We start from the raw sequence: 16862 nt of genomic DNA on the forward strand, positions 1-16862 counted from the left end.
AGCCACTATTCTGATGTATAATCCAACTAAAAAGAATCAATGCACATGTGCCTTAAGAGGACCCATGTATGTGATTACTTTTATGTCCCTAAAGGTATATACCTGTATCCACTGTGAACCGAGTGATGAGAAGCTTGATTGAAATAACTTTGAGAAAGCGAAATTATGCGCCACCACCATAAATTGTAGAATATGGGCTCATTGGATCATTCCAAGATGAGTGATCACTACAATTTTTACTACATAAATGGAACTGTTAGTTAGGCATGCGCGCACAACCCCACACACAGAGATTAGGGCGTGTGCAGAGAGAGAGAGAGATAGAAGGGAATGACCATTGCGCTGCTTTAATTCCCTTCTCGCTTACAATTTCCCTTTTATCTATTTGGCTATCATTAATTTGAAAAATGAAAAAGCATAAGATTCAATGATAAAAAATGGGCAATACACAACATAATCTCCATGAGAGAATTCTTAACTGAACTACTAGCACATAAGTTCTTAATGAAATCCATTTCTGAAAATAAATTCCACATAAATAGATTACCTACAAATTAGAAATATATTTCATACCTTTACCCATATGAAATAGATTTCCCACAAAAACCTGCTGATTTCTATACCAGTCCTTTGCCGGCATTTCCCAAGAATAGGGGGAGTCCCTTCCGCATCCACAAAACATGAAAAGCAGCCTTGTAATCTCTTTCTCAAAAGGAGATATCAACAGGACAAAACATACCATAATGTTGTTTCACAGAATCAATGGAATGACTAATAAGATGTCCTCTCTTTTTATCATTTGAATGCTGTCCTATTAGAGATCACTGAACCTTCATCCTCTTCTATTAAAGATAGGAATTTGGGGATTACAATGCACCTTACGGATACAAGACCAATCTGCTTGCACCACTTATACACGTCCACATACAGGCATTGATTAATAGACAACTTTCCAGAATAGATTTTGGTTTAGTATTTTTCTAATACTCCCATCGAGCATAATATGGATTAGAAAATAAACTACAATCTTCAACCCAGTTCAATGCTCAGACATTTGTCTTGATTTTTCAGGAACTTATCTATTTTTCTTATAAATATGCAAGCTGCTCGGTTACTCTCCGTCAAACAATTGGGTCTAAAGATATCTATGGAAAAAAATGGCTTCACTAGTATCATTGAGATCATTGAGAAGGACATAATTATACGAAATAGGAATTAAGGCCAACACAATAGACAAATTTTGATCTTGAAAATCGACCCCAACAAATAGTCAATGCAGTGTGAGAAAGCTGAACTGTGTGATCGTTTCCCCTATATCCATGAGTAGTAGCCCAATCAAGAAAAACAGAGCTGAGACATAGGGGGAATAACCCAAAACCAGTGCGGAAAGTAAAAGACAAATAAAATATAAAGGTCAAGAAACAATTTGAATTGGCTCATGTTGTGGAAACCAGGTAACAAATAAGTTAGAAATTGCTAGCAAACAATATTCAGAATTCAGAAGCCAATTGTAGGCCACTGTTTCTGGCAAATGAAATTGCAAAGCTTAGTTGGAATTCTAGAACTTTCGGACAAATCAGTATTTCGAAAATTGAAGGAATCTTTTTGTCATTTATTGTCAACAGAAATTTTAAAATTTTGACTCTTCAAGGGATATTTTTGGCTATTTCGCCTTTTGGTGCCACAAAACAGTGAACTCCTGGTGCAACAGTGACTCTTCAAGGGAATTTATTAAGGCCCTGAGATAAAGAAACAAGGCTTAAGGTATTTACTTATTGCAAAGAACAGAAAGCTTTGCACATTCATTTTGTAGCAGTGGACCTTGGGCATTGAACCTAGTGAGAAGAGGGACCTGGTTAGAACGACCGTGATGCCCTCGTTTGATATAACCAAGTCATCTAGTAATCTTCCAGCTTGCATAACATGGAACAAGATGACTGCAACCATTTATGATCCTATTGATAGTACCTCAAGAAACCACAGCATATAAGTTGAACAAAACAGCTACCCTTCCTTTCCTTTCCTTTCCTTACTAAAAGTTAAAAGAGAGAACTGATCGCACTTCAGCTGCAGAACCTGTCATACAATGCATGACTTATTAAAGAGAGAAAAGGCAGATGTAAGCCGTACTATAATTACTACCTATCTCAATTTTAGGGGGCTAAAGAAAGAATTAGAATCAACAGAAACACCAATAATGCAAGATACCCCATGTGCAAAATTTAATGCATAAAAAGAATGTGGCATGTTGGTTAGCACTCTTTGTTCGGGAAAGGGGCTGGGGTTGTGGTGGCAACACTCCACACCCTAGTCACCACGTTGTGGTTTCCATTCCCACCACTAACCCCACCCCACTAATACCTTCAAAACAGCTAACTCCTAATCTACTTGAAAAAAATGGGTAGGGGCCTGTCTTCCCCACTGAAATACCCATAAAAAAATAAAAAAATGAAATAAAAAATCATTTAAATTAATGAGAAGTTTCCAAACTTACTGAATGACTTCAATATTTAGAGCATAAGAAACAATAACATCAAATGGAAGTATTCTTTCACTCCATGTTAAGAAAATACAAGAGCAAGAGACCCAAACATGGAACCAAAAAAAATGGTAACAGATATAAATACACCAACAACACCAATTTTACATCAGTAAAAACCTAGAGTTATAAGTGAGGAACCAAATTACATGATCGAACAAAAAAAAATAATTCCACCAAAAACAAAGCTCAGGATTGCAATATATCTCTAATTATAGGGGGACTAAAACCATCCATATAAAGCATAAATAATAGAAGAAATATAAATAAAACATAACAATTAAATAGTTCAGGAATAGTTCTTGAGTTCGTAGTGCCCAACAAGTAACAGGATCTATTGTACTTCTCCTTAAACTCCATCCACTCTTCCCTTTTAGGACTAGAAGTGGTCCACAATCAATCCTTCGTTCCTTTGTCACTTTTTATTCTATGATTTCCTTTATTGGATAGCCGACCCCAATTAATTGAAAAAAGGCTTTGATGATGATGAAGATGGTTTCCTTCATTGGATACAGTCATACAGCATAATACTATAGTAGTCATTTTAGGATTTAGTGTCTGATTACATCTTTCTCTCCTCTAGCCTCTATTCACCTGGAAGCAGTCCCAGTTTAACTTTTCTCTCCTTGGATGTAGAAGTCCTTGTCATTTATGCCACTTCTTATTAAGAACATGACCAAACTAATCATGTTTATCTTGAAATGCAAAACTAGTTTAAATAGTTTAAAAGGGAAAAGCACATAACTTACATTAACTCATATATATACTTTTTTTAATTTTTTTGGCAGGTAAGCTGGGTTAGAATGCAGAAACTTCTAGGCAAGCCATGGGCTTTAGATTTTCTAGAATTAAATTCTCATATTTGTGAATTTTAAGTTCTTAAAAATTGGGCTGAGCCTTGATTCGTTAGCTGTTGACCTTAGCAACGCTATGCCCTATTTCAATTCCACCTGCTGTACTACTCAAAAAAACAAATTTCAAGATCCGAAAAAATATAAGCTTTCTTATTAAAATACATCTAATAACATTTTAAGGAATCAAAATGTAGAATGCATTAACCTTTTCAAGCGAATCCTTGTAGCATCACAATAACCATCACCACTACAGATTTATGTCCAAAAGGACGGTTTAATTGACATTTATCTTCAGAATCCTCGAAAAGGCAGTGGACGTTTCCACTTAAACTGCAATCTAGTCATCAGTAAATACCAAGCCACAATTGTCACCATCTTCACCCCGAACATAACCAGTCATTGCGAAGCAAAAAGTCTTGCATCGTTTTTTAATCAACCCAAGCAATATCTTTTGGGTTATTTTGTCTTTGGAAAAGATTCATGTTGCTTCTCGTTCCATATTCCCCAGCTGTTTTTTCAGTTCTGACCAAATCGAAAAGAAAAAAACCCACGACTTCCAAAGGGATTAACCCATAGCAATCCATCTGATCCCCGTTCACAAGCATAAATTACTGAGAAAGGAATCATCCACGGCCCCATTAACCAAACAAATCACAGTTGCAGATACAAATCTATTGTAGCTAATTGGTTGAAAAAGTGCTAGATTATTTCTTCCTCACTCATGCATAGGAAACAAGCCACAATAAGAAACTTCTATAATCAAGATGATCAACAATAAAAACAATAAGGATTTTATCATGTTAGTATAACCATTAAAAGGACATTAGAGTATCCCTTCCACCATAAAGATTGCCTTACCAACCATCCATCCCTACAAAACTTCCTATATGTCGATTTTACCATGAGAATTTCACACCTTTCTAACTCTTAGATGACAACATTATTATGATCCTCGTACAGAAATCCTATATAATGACCCCACCATAGTCAACAATTCAATGGCCATCTCTATATTCACTCTAATGGCCCCATCAAAAGTTTTCTACAACCATGCTAATCGATCCACATGGACCTGATATCCTTTCCAATTTCCAACCCATATATTCTAATATCCTGGTGAGACTTTGTGCCATAGGCCAGCGTTGTACATGCTTCATTACCAAAGCAATTTGGCCAGAAGTGCTTCTTTAACCAAATTGACATCCAGAATATCTAATCTTACTTTCTCTAGGTCAAGGAGCAACCACACACTAGACCAAATCCAACCTTTCCATGATCAACAGTTTCCACCAAAAATTTCCCTGGAGCATGTCTATAATCTTGTTAACCATTCTTGAAATCCCAAACATAAATATAAACTCGAATCGGATGGCTGACTGAAGTGTTCTTAATGAGTGTGTCTATTCAACTTGTCGATAACTTTTTTGTCCATTCAATCATCAAAACTCACAATTCATTACCGGTTATTCCCATGAATAAAGATAGGGGCCAAGTAGAAATAATGAATATTCCCTGCAGTCCCACGTGCAATTTTAATTCACTTTTTTATCTCTCTCCCGTCCATACTAATACAGCAGTGTTGGTCCATGCAGAAGTAACGTTTGCCCCAAAACATTCTCAAAACTTCTCAACATAGATTCATAGGCAAGACTGGTCCTTTAAACTCCACTACATCATATCACTCGTGAAGTTATGAAATCCCACCCATTCTTGCATCATGTGGAGCTGCTAAATCGAGCGTAATTTTGTCCTCTATCACAAATCACTCTGAGGGACTCAGCTATGACAAGTAGGGGGAGAAGCAAGTGGGGACCACTTGATCTGAGGCCCTACAAGTTCAAAAGGAACCTTTTAGAACCAACAGTGAGATCAACAGAAAAACTGAGAGCAGCTATGGATTGACATAACAGCCTTCATCCATTGGATGCATCTCTTCCAAAAAACCAATTATTTTCAGACTCTAGTACATGTAACTTTTTTTATTAACAATTGCTTCTAACGAGGAAAACAACAAAAAGACTTTAGTAATCGACTACAGGATACTAACCCCTCTTATATTAAATTTCCTTCTCCTCCTTGTGTACGACTTCTTCCAAGTCATCAAAGAATTATTAACTCTACCCTTCAGATCTATGATGCATGGATACTCGTATATGCTTAATGTACTAATGCCCATACCATGTCAACACCGATACAGATATCGGATACTTCTAGAATACTAGTAAAAATAAAATCACCTAAGTCTAAAAGAATACTATGAATAAATACAGTTACGCATTGGGATGTCATACATATGAATCTTGATGATGCTACATGTTATCCATATGTATCAATGAGTTGGATGGTACATTTAGTTATTTATGTATTATACAAGCTATAGTACATACTAGTTGACGTGTTAAATAGCCTATCATATTCATATTGTATCCTGGATTTTAAGAAAAACAGAATCACTTGCCAACTATTTTGTATCTGTACCCATATCTAGGCATCTTAGCCCCAAATGGCCTTCCAAGTTATGTAATACCAATATGGAAAGCTTGGATGAACCAAGTAGTTATACATAGATCAACACTAATCAAGACTGAAAGTAAAACCAGTATCATTTGGCCATGAAGTTAGCCCAACTTAGCAACTAGTCACAATAACTTTCAAATAGGCAGGATTAAAAAAAAAAGACAGACAGAAATGTTGTGGAACAATTCCTAACCTGGTGTGTTCAAAACATTGTTTCAAAACACAGACCGCCCAGCGCCTAGGCGGTCCAGAAGACTTGGGCGCATCGCCAAGGCCTAGGCGACAAAAACAAGGGCGGTCGCTCAGGGGCTGCGCCCTGCCCAGGGGCGAAAATTAATTTCTTTTTAAGGGTTGTATTGAGTTTTTTAAAAAAATAAAAGCTTTTAAGGGTGGATTTTAGGTTCAATTGAAACCTAAACGCACAAGAACCCATTTTAGAGAGAGAGAAATCTCAAAAACACTAGATTTTGGGATTTTTATTGGATCGAAGTGTTTCTCAAAGTTACGAAAAATGGATCCAAACATCATCCAGGTAGATTAGATTTAGTTTTGAAGTTTTTTAATCCTATTAAAGGGTGTTTTTTTACTATTTTAACACCAGAAAACATCTCAGAGGTGAAAGTTTGGAGTTTGAGCAATCAGTGCAAAACTTTATTTTTTAGATTGCTTGTGTTATTTTAAGATGTCTTCTTCAGGATCTAGTCGAAGTGAAGATCCGGGTTGGAAATATGGTTATAACCCGAATCCAAATGACAAAAATTGCATAAGATGCAATTATTGTGAAAAAGACACAAAAGGGGACATAAACCGAAACGTATTGCCGGTATTAAGGAGGATGTTGAGAAAAGTTAACTTCATATTGCTAGGGAGAAAGATTACAAGTGTAAGAAAGTCCGATTATTAAGGAGGATGTTGCCCCTTGTAAAAATGTTCCTGAAACTATCAGAGAGGAGATTAAGCAATATATGAGTTCTGTAAAACAAAAACAGGACCAAAATCCTTATCATTTGAATAGGTCTATTTCTGGTTTTACTAGAAGAAGTGATCCGGGTTGGAAGTACGGTCATAACCCAAAACCAAACAAAAAAAATCGTATAAGGTGCAATTTTTGTGAAAAAGATACCAATGGAGGTATTAACCGATTCAAGAAACATCTTGTCGGTATTAAAGAGAATGTTGCTTCTTGAAAAAAGGTTCTTGAAGCTATTTGAGATGAGATTAGACAATTTCTGAATATAGAAGAACCAATGAGCCTTATTCTATGGAAATATCTTCTCCAAGTTCTTCTAGAAGTGGTGATCCGGGTTGGAAATATGGTTATAACCCGAATCCAAATGACAAAAATTGAATTAAATGTAATTATTGTGGAAAGGATATTAATGGGGGTATTTACCGGTTCAAAAAACATCTTGTCGGTATTAAGGGGGATGTTGTCCCATGTAAAAATATTCCTGAGGCTACTAGGGAGGAGTTATACAATATTTGAGTTCAGGAAAGTACAGAAGATAGAAAAGGGTAGAGCAGCCAAACTTAAGGCCTCATCTGCACATAGTAAGAGGAAGGTAGAAGAAGAGGAGGAGGAAGAGGCAGATTCAGAAGAAACAGAGGAGGACAAACGTTATGTTGAAGAGGGAGATGACTCTGATGATAATGGCGTCGAATCTAATACATATGATGAGGCTTACCCTACTCCTTCTGATGATGATGACTGAAGAATTGAGAGCTTAACTCTTGGTGTTGACTGTTGAGTGTTGACTATTGCGTCTTAGACTGTATATTTTCTAAATTTCTGTATATTTTCTTTTTCTTATTTTCATTTTCTACGTTCTAGTTTCTACTATCTAACTTTTGTCTGTATCAAACTATCAGAGTATCAGTGTATGCTTGTATGGTTTTACTGTTTTAGCATTGTATGAAAATATGGATTATGGTCTTATGGATTATCAAAATTCTCTTCTCGCCTTCTCCTCAATTCATCATTCGTGGAAATATTAAATATGGATTATGGATAGATTATAGAATATCAAAATTCTCAAAAATTCTATCGTTTTTCTTTCAACTGGGCCGCTCAGGTTCTGGGCAGCCGCCTAGCCACTGGGCGGCCTAGACCCACACGGCCGCCTAGGTGCCGCCTAGCGCTTTTTGAAACACTGGTTCAAAATATCGACTTAGTCATGTTTAGTACTTCAAGCCAACTGGACCTTAAATTATGTTCTGGCCATTGCAGATAAGATAAAAATCCATATCATCCACCATACCACCAAGTTTATCACTGCTAGACAAATCTTCCCATATATCTCCTTGGACAGCAGATAAGGACTCTCCACAGCACCCATTATTTTGGACATACCCCAAACATCAATAAGTCAAAAAGTCAGCATTTGTTACATATATATATATATATATATATATACACTTGAAAAAGAATGTTATTCTTGACGCTTCGGGAAGCCCTCCTTAGCAAGAGCCCAAGATGTGGTATTTACCAAAACTCCTTCCACCAAAAGGGGAGCCCAGGTCCAGTCAAACAGTTCTAAACCTTGAAATAAGTCAGTGGCTTCTCCATCAATGGATTCTTTATTGTCAATAGGTCCTAAAAAGATAGAAGCTCTCTTGCCTATTTGTCTCTAAATACTCCCCGCTGGATGGGCCAGAGTTGCATATAAATCTGCCTTCGGAGATTGGCTTCTCAGTTCGAGGGTTGGTGAGTTCCAATTGTTCAGGTGCCAGCTCCTCACTGTAGCACTCCAGGCTGTACAACTTGTTATGAGGATATCCCTAGAAATTTTTTATCATGGTAGCCCACAATGTAGGAATCACCATAATCTTGTCGATTATGATTCAACTATTTGATGAAATCTAATCGGAAGTACGCCCTATTGAATATTTGATGAAATATAATAGAAAGCTCTACGACCCCCATAATTCGTAAGATTCTCAAAAATGAAATGTCCACAAGATCAAACCTGATTTTGGCTTGGGTGGGGAAAACCACTATTTAAACACCCGAGCCAAAGAGTGTGGGACACCCAAAAGAAAGGTAAAGAAAGGAGTTCCAAACGAGACTAAATTTGCAGTTGAGCAAGAGATGAGAAGCTTTTATTTTTCACATGAATGAAAAGAAAGGCAACTAATCTTTGATATGGATTAATGGGCTATTATAACAAAAAGAATCAATCAACAATGGTAAATAAACAAAACCGAGACCAATTGAATATTAATATATTCATGAGTTCATTGTTTTCCCTTCATGTATGACGCATGTATATATATATATAATCAGCGGCTTGAGCTCGAGGGAACATTTGTGGGAATCACTTACGTACTCTAGACCAATGGGGTTCTATAATTTGCTCTATACAAGTTAGTGGGCTGGTGTCTGGTAACATGCTTCCGGAGATTTAGGCTGAGCATTTTGATGTCTTTGCAGATGCCCAAGTTTAGGCACCTTAAGCTCAACTTCATGTGTACTTACAAGGCAATCCGAGTGATGCAGATTGATTTCTGGATGTATAACTTTTCACCTCGAAGTCCATTTGGGGGGATTCAAAGCATAAATAGAATAACTCTTTTGAGATCTACAACCCTTATCTCTACAGGTTTTAGCAATTTGGACATTTGGACTCAAATTGTTGTTGAAAACCTGCTGGAAAAAACAGTGACGATATTTATTCTCCGAAAAGTGTTTAGGTCTCTATCTTTTCATCATAGAGGCCTTAGTGTGATTGGTTTTTAATATAAGTTTCTTTAAGTTATTGAGTTTCCAAAAGTAATGTTCCCAACCCACTTGGATTAGAAACCTAGAGTTGGAAAGTATCTTAAGAGTCTTTAGGAGTTTGTTTTCTATGTTTTCAGGATTCCAAGTATAGGGCAAATAGATCTTAAATGTATCTATTAATGCCGATGTAGACCTTTGGCCAATTCATTCAAACCTAAAGTTAACAATAACGATTGAGTTCTTTCTTTGGATAATATGAGGCCATCTTTGAAGGAGTAAATCATTCACCTCGAGAAGAGATTCCTCAAACGTTTCTTGCAAACAGAGTAATTTCTAGCACTCTAGCTTAAGACTGGGAGAGCCTCCCCAATAATTCAGAATCACTCTCTTTTTGTGAAAAGAGTGTTAGGTTTTTCTTTCTCTCTTGAGTAGCACTTCCCCATCCATGATTCCCTCCAATTTTTTTTTTTTTATTTGGGGTAGTTCAGTGAGGATGGGGTCCCCTACCCGTGGTAGTAATGGGACTCAAGACATTATATCATGGCGACTCATCAATCGACCCTTCCCAAGCCCTAATAATGCAGCTTCTTCCCATACCCATCATACATGCCCCTAAGTGCAACCATATATTAGCCACAATCATGCCTCATTCCATTCAAATCTATCAAACCCCTAGCTGGATCAGCAATTTTCCAGCAACTTCAACCCCCCTTAACATGCACTAAACCTAACCCTAATTTTCCTTAATCAGATCACCTTATCTTCAATTCTACCTTATTTTGAACTTAAATTTGCCAATTCTATTCAAACTAGGAGACCTCGATAATCCCCAAAACCTGTCCCATAGTCATTTCGTGTTGGAGCCAAGCCCCATTGCCCCTATATTATGGAATCCCAAGGGAGTGCATACATGGGATAGGTCAAATCATTTACATGCTCTTTGTGAGAAAAAAAATGATAAGGCTGATCAGCTGGCCAAAGAAGGTCTTGAGTGTGCAATTATTGCAATTTCACTTTACATATTTCCATGTATTGAGATGGCCTCTCATCGTATATGTTTTTTTCCCTAAATCTGTATCATTTTAAAGAGGGGGAAAAAAGAGAGAGGGAGAGAGAGAGAGAGAATAATTGCCCTATCGCATTTCTTCATGTGTTAAGGGAGGGAGGCTAAAACTGCCGCACCCACCCTTTTCATGCACGCATACACAGACAGACACAAACACAGACACACACATATACATATATAGACGCACACACGTCCCAAACCCATTCCTTCCCTATTATATGCTTGGAATAACCTTTTGCATTTGAAACAGTTTATCCATCCACCTTCAGAGACCTTCAGAGGCTTGCTATTTTTATTATTTGCGATTTTCAAGTTATTCGTCTGGCAAATGTAACAATTTGCTCTATCGTCCATTGTGTGATTCATTTGCTTTTTACATATGGAATTTGATATACCTATTAAATATTGGTATTCTTACATCTACATGCAAATCTGTGGTTTTTGTTTAACACTTGCAGACTTAGCAATGCACACAATGCCCAAAAATTTAGGGGAAGATGCTCACTGACCTTGCAATGCAAAAATTGAAACAAACAAACTTAACAAAATCTAGAGACCCAAATACACCTATAGGTCTTCCGTCTTCCCCTCTCTCATGTATCTCACACTCACAAACACCCCCACCACTGCAAAACTTCTTCCTTTCTTCTTCTTGGCGTTACTCAAAATCCTTCAAACTCCATCATTGATTTTTCCTAAAAAACAATGGAAAGACAGAAATACTACAAGTTGCATAGGTAAAACAGCCAAAGCCGGTCTTTCAAAATCTGCGTGTTGGCTATGATAAAGGGTGTGAAGATTTCAAAATCTGCATGTTGGATATGATAAAGGGTGTAAAGATAGGGCTACAGCCCTGTTTTTTATTCGAAGCCCCCTGTTCCCCCAACCCTACACACAACTGGCCCAAAAAACAAAAAACATTTATTGATCTAGAGAAAGCTTATGACATAATACCTAGAGATTTGATTTGGTAGGTGTTGGAAAAGAAATGAGTCTCCAAACACCACATCAACTTGGTGAGAGATATGTACGAAGGAATGCTAACTAATGTACGAACAACTAGTGGAGAGACGAGTGAGTTTTCAGTGACAATAAGTCTATATCAAGGGTCTAGACACCTATAAGATGAGGTACCGTGGTGCATGTTGTTCGCAAATGACATAGTTTTCATTGATGAGACCCAAAACAGCGTCAACACAAAGTCAGAACTTTGGAATGCTCTAGAATCTAAAGATAACAAGACTATGACAGCATATGGAATGCAAGTTAGTAATAATGGGAGTAGAAAACGAGGAAGTAGTTAAGATTGACAGCCAAGAAACACCAAAAAGAGTATATTTTCGATATCTTGGGTCAATAATCCAGGAAAATAGAAAGATTGAGGAAGATGTTGCACATTAAATTAGAGCTGAGTGGGCGAAGTAGCGATGTACAACCAAAGTTTTATGTGATTGTCGCATACCAGTGAAGCTGAAGGGCAAGTTCTATAGAACAGTTGTGAGATCAGCTTTACTTTATAAAGCGGAATGTTAGGCGGTCAAGAAACAACATACCTATAGAATGAGTGCAATTGAGATGAATGAGTGGTAAGACAAGAATGAATAGAATTCGAAATTACTATATTCAGAGAATTTAGGTGTGGCACCAATAAATGATAAGATGAGAGAAAGTACACTTATATGGGCCGACCATGGGTAGCACAGATCCAATACGGCATTTGTTAGGAGGGGGCGAGGTGCGAGTTAGTTCATGCTTAGAAAGGGCAAGGGGTAGGCCCAAAAGGACATGGTTGAAAGTAGTGAGAATAGTTTTTTTTTTTTATAATGTTAATTATAGCTAGTGAGAACAGTTATGGAGACATATGGCCTCACTAAGGATATGGCCCTTAATAGAGCATAATGGCAGATCAAGATTCGTGTAACCGATCCCAATTAGTTGGAAAAAGGCTTTGATGATGATGATGATAAATTTCATTTTTTGCAGGAGAAAATAGTTTCAAGAGCTCTAGCAAGCATTATTTCCATGCCAGTTTCAAGTAACTTAGGCCAATCCAAGTAGGGCTCACCAAGTTTTGGAATACTATTCAAAAGGAACTTCTCGTCATAAAGTTGTTGTTACAAATTGAAGTCCAAGGTAGCAACTACTTAAGATTAATCAACTACAGTCAACATAAGATTGGACCAACAAACTTAGATTAATCTCGATTTTTGGTATCTCAAGATATTGGGTCAACCTATCCATTAATGTTTAATTAATTTTCGTGTTAGCTTCTCATCACATTAGGTGAAAAAGCAGTTTAGACTCTTACGAAGTAAGCAGAGGGAACTACACATTGGAAATGGAAATGTAGAATCAATGGTCAAAGAAAGAAGACAAATCATGTCAATCATGGGAAGTTGGCACAACCCAAGACTACCAGATGCAATCAAATGCAGTCCCACATAAAGCTTGTAAAGAGAATGGACAAGTGGTCACAAAGATTAGCTAGTTATGGAATTACTTCATCTCAAAGTCTTTAGAGTGCTAGAATCCTAGAACTTGCCAATTACTATGCTTACATATGGGGTCAGCATATTGCAAACTCAATTGCATACTTCCAGTAATTCAGCTCCCTTTACAAAGAGGATGCTAAAACGTCAATGTATAAAAAATACTAATGACAAAAATTCACTGGCTTTCCCAATGCAGGAGGCTATACACAAAGATCTAATGATCATACATGGGATTAATGAGAGGAAACAATAAAAACATGTTTGCCAATCATCCTGAAATATTACCTGCTCTTATGTGTCATTTGAATTTCAACAAGAAGAGATGTACTTTTATCCATCAATACTTCCAGTTGTGCTGTTTCACCATGTTTTCTGAAAGGATGCAGACATCACATACAATGTTGTAAACTACCAAATGGTTAACAGGACAAAGAAAGTATAAAGATTACCTTGTTTCAAATTAACCTTAATTTAAGTAAGCTAAACATCTTTTATGCAATTTAAATCCAAAAGCTAATCAGATTGGCAAACCCGCCATGAGTAAATGAAAAAAGTCTGGGATTTTATAAAATCAGAAAATTTTCAATCAGGGATTTTATAACATCAGAAAAATTTCAAATCAAACTGGAACACTAAAAGCCATTTGTTACTCAAGTTAAAATTGCTAAAGAATTTAAGATGGCCACACTCCAAACATTAGGACAGGGAGATAAAGTATAAAGAAGAACAAAAAGGGCCAAAGGGTACATATTTAAAATATTATAGCATTGCATTTGGCAAGTGATTTATAAAAACGGATGAGCTTACAATAAAAGGATTAGAGATCCAATAACAGAAAGGAACTTACAAGAGAACTTCAGGGAAATCATACACGAGAAATGCAATCAATGGCTGTGTTTCAATCTTGAATAGTCTTGACATGTGTAATTGTAATAGTGAGGAGAAATGATGAGAATGGCAATGCATTTCCTTGTATTAAAGCGCAGAAGAGATGACAGAGGAAGTAATCAATATGGAAACCCTTCTCTCTAACATTGGGCAGCCTTGCAACTTATCCTTCTTGCTTGATCCAATTCAGGCATAATATGGTGACAGATATGACGAGTAAACAACAAGTAGCATGCAGAAAAAATCCATGACCAAATTCCACATCCAGATGTCTAACATGGAATTCAATTAGAGAAACTTGTTGATCCATTCACGGCCTCCTCCTTGCTTGCTTCCCGCTCTTGGTCATTTTAATATGCCATAATAATCAACACCATCTCGCACTCAGAATGAAACTCCATAACCCCAAAGTCCTTCCTCTCTTCTTCACCCACAGAGGTCAATTACGAAAATCAACAGTGATCCTCGAAGATCAGAACTCCATGGATCACATTCGCCAAGACAAATGTCAAAGAGAGAAACAAATACAAAGACTACGATGAAGGATCTCAACCCAACAAAGCTTTCAATACCTCCAAATTCTTCATTGGAGGAACTCTTCTCTTGACCAGTTCAAGTATCTCCCTCCCCTTTTCGTGATTTGAACTTTCAACTAGGCCCTCCACAAGTTTTGTAATGGTGTCAAAATTAGGAAACCAATTCTTACTCATACTCTCTTTACAGAGCTTAAAAGCAAGATCAAACTCACCATTTTTGCAGAGATAATGAATCATTGTCTGGTAAATCTTACTGTTTGGGCTACACAACTTCTGGCCCAATGAAAAGAAGATCCTTTTTGCCATTAGGAGATGACCCACTCTAGAGAAACCCTTTATGAGCAAATTATACGTGGTCTCATCTGGTTCTATACCTAAAGATACCAACTTCTCCGTTAAGTTCCAGGCTTGCCAATTCTTCCTCTTATTGATCAAGTACTGTATCCTCGAATTAAACGTTGCTAAATTGGGTCTAACACCCTTCAATCCCATCAAATTCCACAGTCCATTTGCAATAATGGGTTGATTATTCTTGTAAAATGCATCCATCAAAGTCGTATAGGTGAATATATCTGGTTTGATCCCTGCATTTTCCATCTCAACCATGTAGAGATAAGCGGTATCAAGAAAACCCATGTCAGAAAAGGCCTTAATAACCAGATTGAAAGAGAACGAATCGGGTGAAAACCCATGAGCTCGAGGAGTTTCAGAGAAGAATTGAGCAAGGTGGGCGAGGTCTTTCGATTGAATAATCGCAGAGAGAGCAGCATTGAAGGTTTTTGTGGTGGGGTAGATATAGAAAGCGTTTATAGCATGAGAAACCATCGAGGCGTGAGCGTAGAGAGAGGTTACTCTAAGAACAAAGCCATGGCGTCGACCAAGAGGGCCTCGGAGTTGGGGTTCGAGGATTTGAGCAACGAGGTCATGGCGCCCAGCCCCTGCTAGTCTAGAAACCATGTCTTTGTAGGCGAAGCTGTTCTCGATAAGAAGGCGAGAAGAGGAATGGCGTTGAAAGAGGAGAAAGAGCTTTTCAGGGTCTCTCTCTTCCTTAAGCTGAGCTAGAAGGTGAGGAGCGGCGGAAGGTGCAGAGGGCGAGGAGGAGATGGTGGGTGTAATGGCGCTAATGGTGGAGAGGCGGCGAACCAGGCGAGAAGAGAGCATGTTACGGAGCATTTGAAAAGGGTGGTTTGTGGGGTGTGGTTTGAGGGGTTATGCAGGGTTTACTACAAAAAGAGGCGGACCAGTTCCCATCCTCATTTCACTCGACTCCCTCTCCCTCCTCATTTCTCCCTGTGTCGACCCGGATCTGACCTGATTAGGTTTAACCCAAATCTGGACTTGGATCTGACCCAAACCCACGTCAGGTCTAAGTTATTTGGACCCAAAACCAACCTAGACTCAGGTTTAGAATTAAAATAAAAAACTATTTATATATTGTATTTTTTGTTTTTATGTATGTTTGTGATTTGTATATGATTGAGACCCTAAAAATCAAAGTAAGGTACACTTTCAAATAGTATCGAAATATCTTATGGGAAAGGTTTTTATACTTCTCCTACATCATAGAAAATCTATGCTTCCAGCTGTCCAATTTTGATCAAGAGAGTCACTCACCGTTTGATCCTAGATTCGACGTCTCAAAGTATTTTATTTATAGTTTTTTATAAAATTGTATGAATATGAAATTTGGTACCTGCCATCTTTTCATTGGGGCGTACCTATAAAAAATATTAAAAATAATTTTTTGATAAAATGTAATATAACAATCCTAAACTTTCAAAACAAATAATAATAAATATAAATAAATAATTCTTTATAGTGTGATGGTCCATATAAATATTATGGTCCTTAAGGGCTATCACCACTTTTGTTAACTTTTCCTTTCATTACCACCTCCTTTAGTGGACGTGGGCTTTAAACGTCTCATGTGTAATAATTGTTACACCTCATGTATGAGGTCTAACTTAATAAAATAATATAATAAGGTATCTTAAGAATTTAAACAGGAGAGACGATGACTCCCACTCTAAAAAAATTTTGAGATCTTTCTCTCTCTAGTCAAAACGCAATGAGCGCTTTCTCTCTTTAGCCGAATTTTTATCGGAAGCTCCCTCTCAAATATTTTAAGTAAGTGACTTCATTATCTTGAAAAATAATCCGTTCTTTTTAAAAATGAAATGAAATAATTACTTATGCTTATTATCATGAATTTTAGGCGAGATAAATTTTATGCGCAAACGACCTCATTATTT

General features: G+C 37.2%; 1 protein-coding gene across 2 annotated transcripts; it reads right to left on the reverse strand.

Annotated features, from left to right (window-relative positions):
- Positions 1-399: 399 nt before the first annotated feature.
- LOC18428426 (Tetratricopeptide repeat (TPR)-like superfamily protein) lies at positions 400-15902 on the reverse strand. 2 transcript variants are annotated; one of them, XM_020663729.2, is made up of 4 exons: positions 14034-15868; positions 13472-13558; positions 3599-5222; positions 820-2076 (listed from the first exon to the last, which is right to left on the reverse strand). In XM_020663729.2, the coding sequence occupies exon 1, from the start codon at positions 15781-15783 to the stop codon at positions 14623-14625; it is 1161 nt and encodes a 386-aa protein (XP_020519388.1). In that variant the 5' UTR covers positions 15784-15868; the 3' UTR covers positions 820-2076; positions 3599-5222; positions 13472-13558; positions 14034-14622. The 2 variants fall into 2 exon arrangements, with proteins under 2 accessions (XP_006837808.3, XP_020519388.1); XM_006837745.4 differs by lacking the exon at positions 3599-5222 and having other exon boundaries at positions 400-2076; positions 14034-15902.
- Between the last annotated feature and the right edge of the window lie 960 nt (positions 15903-16862).

This window comes from Amborella trichopoda, chromosome 5 (assembly GCF_054954075.1).
Source record: "Amborella trichopoda isolate Santa Cruz 75 chromosome 5, AtrichopodaSantaCruz75HAP2 v2.0, whole genome shotgun sequence".
Classification (NCBI taxonomy): domain Eukaryota; kingdom Viridiplantae; phylum Streptophyta; class Magnoliopsida; order Amborellales; family Amborellaceae; genus Amborella; species Amborella trichopoda.